The sequence below is a fragment of the Muntiacus reevesi genome, chromosome 1, assembly GCF_963930625.1.
Source record: "Muntiacus reevesi chromosome 1, mMunRee1.1, whole genome shotgun sequence".
NCBI classification, from domain to species: domain Eukaryota; kingdom Metazoa; phylum Chordata; class Mammalia; order Artiodactyla; family Cervidae; genus Muntiacus; species Muntiacus reevesi.
The window spans coordinates 270,579,048-270,587,737 of record NC_089249.1 but is presented as its reverse complement, the minus strand read 5'-3'; the positions used below and the strand labels follow the sequence as shown (position 1 = coordinate 270,587,737).

Sequence of the window (8,690 nt, the reverse complement as noted above, 5' to 3'; positions counted from 1 at the left end):
TCCAGTGGCCTGGAGCCCAGGCGCTCGGAACCACAAACTTTGCGGCGGCCGCGATCTGGCCGCGGTGACAGCCCACCCCCGCCGGTGCGCGAGGAGGCGGCGGCGGCGCCGCCGGAGTCCCGCTGCCGGAGAACCTCGGCGGCACGGGCGGCTTGCCCCCGCGCTGGCCCGAAGCCGCCGGTCACTCCCGGCTGGTGCTGCTGCGTCCGCCGCCGTCGCCGCGGGGCTCCGGGAGGAGGCGCAGCCCGAGAGGGCGGAGAAGAAGGAGGAGGAGGAGGGGAGAGGAGGAGCGCGGGGAGGAGGATGGAGCCCCGGGCGGCCGCGGCGGCGGGCTCGCCCGAGCCGGCGGCGGCGGCGTCGTCCTCCTCGTTCCAGGCCCGGCTCTGGAAGAACCTGCAGCTGGGGGTGGGCAAGAGCAAGGGCGGCGGGGGCGCGCGTGCGGGGGGCCCCGAGCGCCGCACTGCGGACACCCCGTCGCCCTCCCCACCGCCCCCGGGGGGCCGGCGGGATGCCCCGGCCGGCTTGGGTGGCGCGGGCAGCCGATGGAGCGGCTTCAAGAAACGGAAGCAAGTGCTGGACCGCGTCTTCTCCTCCTCGCAGCCCAACCTGTGCTGCTCGTCGCCGGAGCCTCTGGAGCCCGGCAGCGCCGGCCGGGCCGAGCCGGGGTCCACACTACGCCGCCGGATCCGCGGGCATCTGCTTCCCGTGGGGAAGGGGCCGGGGGCCGCCGCCGCTGCTGCCGCCGGAGCAACGCCTCCCGGCGGACGCTCCCCGGACTCGGCTCCCTCTTCGTCCTCCGCCTCATCCTCGCTGTCCTCCTCGCCCCAGCCGCCCCCGAGGGGGGACCGCGCCCGGGATGAGGGCGCGCGGCGTCGGGGCACCGCGGCGCACTTGTGCCATCAGAAGAGTTCCTCGCTGCCGGGCACCGCCTGCTTGGAGCAGCTGCTGGAACCGCCACCGCCGCCTCGCGCTGAGCCAGCCCCGAGCCCAGCGGAGCCGCGGACTTCGGATAAGGGCCTGGAGCGCGGCAGCAGCGGGGTGAGTGACAGGTGGGCGCGGCCCGAGCAGGGGCGCGCGGGGCCACGCCTCCGGCGGTGGGCGATCTGGACCCCGGGAGGGGGCGGGTAGGGGTGCTGCGGCTCAACCAGCGCGAGAGAAAAGTTCTGACTTGACTTTGGACAGAAAGAACATCTATTGCTAGAAGCTTGTTTGGGTCTCTTTCTCAGTTGCAGATGTAAGTGGAAGTATTAATGGTAGCCCAATAGGAGAGGACCCTGGGGAAGGAAATGGCAACACTCCGGGATTGTTGCCTGGGAAATCGCTTGGACAGAGGAGCCTGGCGGGCCACAGTCCATGGGGTAGCAAAGAGTTGGGCAGGACGGACCGACTAAGCACACAGCACAGTAGGAGGAATAAGGTTAGACAGAAAATGCGCACTTTTTGGAGAGCCCCTTAAAGGATCTAGCAAAGTCTCATCTTGTCCAAAGAAAAGCAAGCACACCCAACACACTTGCAGGGAAAATTAGAAATGCGAAGAGGCGACTTGATGGCAAACGTGAGGTCATGTCTTGGGGAAACCCTTTAAACAGAAGTCTTCATCTTCCCGCCCTCCCTTCTCAAAACTTCCTGCTGCGAGTGGATCGCTTCTAACAAGTGGACAGCGTGTCTCTCCCGAGTTAGTCACACAGGTGTTCCCACGGCCTTTTCTGGTTTATAATCATCTAAAGCAGTTGCGTTCAACTTATGTTCAGCTTTGTCCACCAGGTTGACTCTTCGGTCAGGCAATAGTCAAGTAAAAATCTGTAAAACGGTCCATTGAGCTGCGGCTTTTACTCCCTCGGTTTTGTAGAGGCGGTGTTTGCCTTTTGTAAATGTTTATCAAATCGTGGTCATGCTAGCAAGTATTTTGAAAGTTGGATTCTGCCAGGGACCTAAAGAACTTTTTTCCTCCCAATACATCTTATATTGTTTAAATTCTCATTATCTTGACTGATTAGTTGTTAGGTTAGTGACATATACAGTAAAACTTTAATTAGATTAAAAGTTGGGTCACAAAAAACATAAGGCCATGCGTTGAAGGGTAAGATATGGGAATAGATGGGCTTTCAGTTGAAAGTCTTTAAGTTTATTGGCTAATGTATTAGTGTAATCAGAAAGTAAATCGGAATACTAGTATGTTTTGTTGTTTCATAAAACACAATTGCTTGCAATAATCTGATGTTACTGATGCTCTAGGAAACACCTGATGGTTTAGAACAAGGTTTCAGGTATTTTCAGAGGAGTAGGCAGAGTTAACACTGACAAAAAGCCTAAATGAACCTACCTTTCCTTTTTGTCTTGAAAGAGAATTGAATAGAACTCCTGTTTCTGGTTCCAAAATGAGGTGGTTTTAGAAAGATGCTTTAAATTCAGTGTAGATGAATGCTATATATTTTTTAAGTATTTATTTTTGAGTGTGTACATAATCCTAATGTATAAGAATTTTAGAGCTGGGGTACTTGTTTGCATTTGTTTTTATTAACTTTTATGATCAAAGCTTATTTAAAAAGACACCATATTTCTGCAAGTGTTAACTTACTAAATAATTTGAAGTTCACTGAACCAAGATATTTTCACAGCAATAGAAAGGAATTCAGAATTAATCTCTATATTCATTTTTATCAAAAGAGTTTCAGACACTATCACCTTTATTTGAAAAATACTGCTATTTAAATATGAACATTCTATACAAAAGACCAAAAAACCTATTTGAGAGAATATGAAGCAAACATAATTACCTGTGTCTTCACAATATTCTGGGAACTTACATGATATAATCTCACAGCTGCCCTTTATGATAGACGTTCTTGTTGGCTGTTTTATGTTAGGAAATCAATGCTCAAAGAAATTAAAGAACCTTTCCTAGGTCACATGGTTAACATATGACAAAAAGAAGTGTTGTCATTCTCTAAAATGTTTTTCCATCACTACAGCTACGCTTGACCACTTTTAGAACTTCGTGTGTCTCTGCGATAACTTCAGTCCTATTGATTAATGCTTGTAAGTTTGCCCATTAATACATTCCGGTTTCCTAGAATCTGTTCTGTGATTGATTAGCTGAATTAATTTGTTCTTTGTTCTCTGTAGTACATCGTTTTGTATCTTTTATGTCACATTTACAAATGACATTATTGATCATACCATCTATAGTTCTAAAGAAGCTTTTCATTATAAAGAACCAGTATGTCAGTGCAGTCATAGGAGGAATACAAGGGCTAAACTATCTTTCAAAGTGTAAGTGATAGGTGGAGTGTGGACAGGAAAATAGGCCCTGAGGCTTAATTGTTGATTTGCTGCATCTGCTGCCCACGAAGTCTTGTGCCCTGAGAAGTGGACAGTTCTGTTAGGAGTCTAACATCCAGTTTTTAGCAACATTCTTTCACTAATGCACTGATAGGATTCCTCAGTCTCCTAAATGCATCTTCGCCCAACTCTAGGAAACTGGCTCACCCCTCTAGAGAGGAGGAAGTAACGGAGCTGGAACCTGGAACTGGAAGAGGACTCCTTAAGGGGTCCAGGAGTAGGTGTGACTCTGCAGCGCCCTCCCAGGCTTCCAGCCTGTCTCCAGGATCTTTCCTTTCTCTCCCAGCACCTCCTCACTGAAGACACTTGGGCATGGGGAGGGAGATTGTCGCACATGCAGATTTCAGTTTTATTCACAGTTCGTAAGCACAGATGGGAACACATAAAAGACAAGATGCTAAAAGCCTTAAATCCATCTTCAGATTGCCTAAAGAAAAAGCCCTTTCTCTCAAAAGAGAAAATTCATTGCAAAAGAAAGCAGGTTACTCCAGTTTTCTCTTGTTCTCTGCTTGCTCCTGGCATTAGCCATGTTCTCCAACACTCTCCCCACCTCTCCACCCCTCAGCCCAGCACGAGGCCCCAACAGCATATGTGCACATACGCTGAGACTGGGTGGAGATACGGTGCAAAAGCAAAAAAATCATTTTGGACTGCTTGGGAAAGAGATTTGGAAGTCCCTGCTGTATAATAATTACAAATGAACAAACCAGTCTACCTCCCTTGCCCCTGCCAGCCCTCTTGCTATTGTGTTTCTTTCTTTCTTTTTTTTTTTTTAGTCAAATATACCTTTGAAACACAGTTTAGCAGACTTAATAAAGCCTTGCTGTTGGGACATGTGCATTATTTAAAAGGTTCTGCTTTGAAGACAAAAAAAAAGAAACCCCTTTCTTCCCACTGATTCTAGTTCACGTGCTGGGCCATATTGTCATACCAGATGCATTTCATTTTCTGCAACACAGTTGGGAAAGAGGCTTTCTCAATTTGTGTGCATATCAAAAATGTGCCAATTTTATGTATTCTGTCTTGATGAGTTACTAAAATTATACTTCACTGGAGTCAGAAAGTCCGTTAAAGAGTGAGGCATGAATATGTTGTGTTTTTTACGTGTTTCAACAAAAGTTTGCAGTGTTTATGAATGTTAATCCTTTACTTTTTTCAAATTCATCTTGTTAAAATTGCTTTCATAGAGGAGTAAAAATTATTTTGAAAAAAGTGAGTAAAATATTCAGGATATGAAATGTTTCAAGATAGGAATGTTTCAAAACACAGTAGGAAGAATATCCATTCCTTGTGATAAAATTTCTAAATTACATAGGAAAGCTCCAATAAAAAGTGGAAGATACTTTTCTAAGATTAAGTCTAGATGTGAAGTAAATCTGGCTTTATTAATTATCTGATCTTTTAAATAAAGTCTGTATTAAAGACTTTAAAAAATGTGATTTGGGTAATTTTTGTTATCTATTTTTTAGGTGTCTTTGATCTTACTTAAAATACCATAACTGAGACTTGGGGAAAGACATGAATTTAAAAAATTAATGTAAATAATTAAAACTACTAAAATCCCCCTAATAATCTAAAAAATAAGTTCCTGAAAGGAGTGCTAGCAGTTTTTCCAAAGCTTTTTCAAAGTGAAAGCATGAGGGTGAGATCTCAGGACATTTTGGAGCAGGATGTACAGTTCAATGTGTGATTGCATTCTTGAAAAATATTGGCATCATCAGGTTATTCCAGAGAAAGGGCTAGATGGAATGATAGTTTTGCTTTGGAGCGGAATTGTTTCCTGTAACCTTCAATATCAGGTGTATCTGGTGAATTTGTGTAGAGCTATGGATCTTGTGGGCTTCCCTGATAGCTCAGATGGTAAAGAATCTGCCTACAATGCAGGAGACCAGGGTTTGATCCCTGGGTTGGGAAGATCCCCTGGAGAAAGGAATCCTACCCACTCTAGTATTCTTGCTTGGAGAATCCCACAGACAGAAGAGCCTGGTGGGCTACAGTGCATGGGGGGTGCAAAGAGTCTGACATGTCTGAGTGACTAACACACACACACATACACACGGATCTTGTATTTATAAATGCAAGCATTATCAGGTAGATGTTAATTGAGATGGGCTTGAAACCTGTCTCAATGAAGACTAGCAGTTGTGTGCTGTTATTTTTGAATGATTTATTAAAGTTTTGCCACTGCCCCCATTGCAAGTAAATGGGTGCTGAAAAAAATCATCAGGGGCTTTGCTGGTTCTTTGATGTAAATTATTTTCCTGTAGTGGTGGCAAAGTAGCCTAAAATTAACCCAGGCAGTACTGGTGACATCACAGCTTCTTTAAATAGTAATGAAAAAAATCTTATGTAACTTTTGGCAAATATGTGTGAATAAATACTTTGAGGGATAAAGTAGGAGTAACAGGTTCATAAAGAAAATAGGACAAATATTCCTCCTTGTTTTCTGTTGCCCCATGGTTTGGAAATAGGGGATGATTTCACAAAATTAAAGGTTAATAATATATATTTGGCACAAGGTAACATGTAGTATGATTTTTTCACTTGTATCGATTATCAAAGTATTTGCCAACTCTAGACTGATGTGTAGATAACATTGGAAGTGTTGACAAAATATACAGATTCAGAAGTTAGGGTAATGGATTTTTAAGTTAAATCATAGTTATTTATAGCTTTGTAGCAGATATTTATTTTAGAGTAGCAGAAATTAATTTTTTGAAATCTGAAGCTTTTTTGCTTTGACTTATTAATTTTCCTGGAAAACTTACTAAAAACTGTATATTTCCCTGCCTCAATAAACCAAGCATCCTAAATAAAACCTTTTCTTGATAACTGAGGGCCATTATTTGAATACTGGCTTTTTTGGGGGTGGGGGTTGTTTTTTGTGAATGAAATAGATACTGTTTTAACTTGCTTTAGGTAAGCTTGCTTGTTTCCATGAAAATACAGTGCAAAGCATACCTATTTATGATAAGCTTATCTTCCTGTGAAGTTAATTATTGGAAAGTATGAGACATTCTTCTTCAAGTCATTTTTTTCACTTGTCAAATAAACTTTACTGTCTTTATTTGTGGATTTTATTGCTACCATTGAAACTATTACCTTTTTCCCTGCATGGTGAGCTTTATGTGCTATCTAAATATCTTTGTCCTTATCAACCTTTTCTTCTAGTTTACCTTGCTTTGTATAAATCAGGTGTGAAAAGTAATTACTAAACCTCAACAATTCAAGATTGTATGCAAATATATTTCCCCCTCCAATATATACCAGTTTCTTAGAAATTTTTCCCCGCAAAATAGCAGGCCACAATTTCCCCAGTGTCTCCAAATATTCATGTTTAATATTAGTCTGAATGCAAGCAACATGAAAACTTCATTTTCATTATAATGAGATTTAAAAGTCTTGTGTATTATGTTTTTGAGAGAACAATTTCCCTATGAAATCTCTTTTGAGATGTTTTACATCAGCCTTATTTCCCATTCTCTTTGGTCCTAGCCAATCTGGAAAATTATGACACATGATAGATGTGACTATGGACATTTTAGGATCAAGGCAAGCCTCCTAATCCTACGAATTGTATTTAGAGATGCCCCTTCAGTATTAGCAATCTCACCTTATTTTGCACTGCTGGAGTAGAATTTGGCAAGCCTTAGGACAGTGAACCTATGGAATCAGCATTGTAAAATGGATTATGGTTTTATACCATTATTTATACCATTATTTATACCGTTACTGTTTATGACCATTTTAAACTGTTGCTGAATGAATGAAGGCATGAATGGATGGGCTGGAGCTGTTCAGTGATAAGTTCTCTTGGAAGTTTCAAAATCACTTTATGGTTGTAGAAAGATATTCTTCTTGCCTTCTTGTTTCCAAGTCCTTCTCTGCCCGGCAAAGGTCTTTGACATTCCCCTCTTCTCTCAGTTGCTGGATTGGCTTTCCCAGCCTGTGCTCTAATTCTGGTTCATATCTGAGGGCACAGGGAGATATGACCACCACAGTGAGCTCATGTGGGCGATGGGGGAGCGATTTCTGCTTCTGAGGTGCCTGACTCGGGGATGCGTTTTCTTGTCGCTGATCTCTGACCCCAGCTATCTGTTTTGCACCCCAGTCTCCATGTTTGGCCTCTAAAATTACACCCCCACGTCTGGTTCACTGATGCCTTTTGACATGTCCTGCCTCACGATCTCTGAGTCTTGAACTCCTCTTGGATGTTAGCTCAAGATCACTTTGCTGCCTGCTTTGTTGCATTTCTCCTCAGCTCCATTTACTTTAACTAGATTGAAAATCCCATCTTGATCAAGAATCCTGCCCTCATTAGCCTGACTCATTCTGCTGCCTCTTGAGGTGCCAAGTGTGTGAACTGGGGTTCAGACCGTCTGCCAAATGCTTTTCATAGTGGCCACCTGTCTAATGTTCAGCCTATTTTTAGAACACCAAAGCCTCCTTCAGAAAATCAGCATTGCCTGTCAACGGCTTTTGCCTACCAAGGGTGTTTCTTCCCTTGGAGGACTGGACCGGGGCTGTTCATTGTCTCTGTGTCCCTGCTTACTCTTCTGTTTTCTAACTCTCACCCTGCCTGCTCTTTGACATCATCCCTCTTTTCCTTAGCCCTGCTTGTTTTCCCTTTCTCCTTAACATTTTCTCTATTTCTGATTGCAAGGTGATTTTTGTAACTAACCACTGGCATCTGAGGCTTTCCCAGTGGCTCGGTGGTAAAGAATCCACCTGCAATGCAGGAGATGTGGGTTTAGTCCCTGGTTTGGGAACATCCCCTGGAGAAGGAAATGGTAACCTACTCCAGTATTCTTGCCTGGAAAATCCTATGGACAGAGGAGCCTGGTGGGCTACAGTCCATGGGTCCGCAAAAGAGTCAGACACAACTTAGTGATTAAACAATAACAACCACAGAATCTAAGCATCTGGAGCTGTGCCATCCCATATGGCAGAGACGCTTGGCTACTGAGCCCTGGAGAAGTGGCTAGTTCATGTTGAGATGTGGAAAGTGTAATGCGCACACCAGATTTTTGAAGCCTCAGCTCAAAGGAAAGGAGGTATAATATCTTACTACTAATTTCTTATGTCACTTGCATGTTGAAAATAGTAATGTGGATATATTGGATTAAATAAAATATATTATTAAAATTAATTTTACCCGTTCCTTTTCATTTAAGAAGAGTGGCTGCTGGAAAATTTTCAGTTGTGTGTGTGACACGTTTTTATTTTATCAGACAGCAGTGATCTAGAGCATGTGTTCAAACTCCATTACCCACAGGGGCCATCAAAGTAAATGCGCACAGGAGCTGGGGCCGGCAGTGACTGAAGGAAGGTGCCAGGGGCTCCATTCC

The 8,690-nt window shown here is 43.9% G+C and overlaps 1 protein-coding gene across 1 annotated transcript in view; it reads left to right on the top strand.

Moving 5' to 3' along the window:
* The first annotated feature begins 303 nt into the window (after nucleotides 1–303).
* Nucleotides 304–8,690, top strand: part of MCTP1 (multiple C2 and transmembrane domain containing 1) — a 550,845-nt gene continuing 542,458 nt past the window's right edge. Inside the window, exon 1 of the mRNA XM_065936796.1 lies at nucleotides 304–1,038. Coding sequence (XP_065792868.1) covers nucleotides 304–1,038 — 735 coding nt within the window. The remainder of the gene's footprint in view (nucleotides 1,039–8,690) is intronic.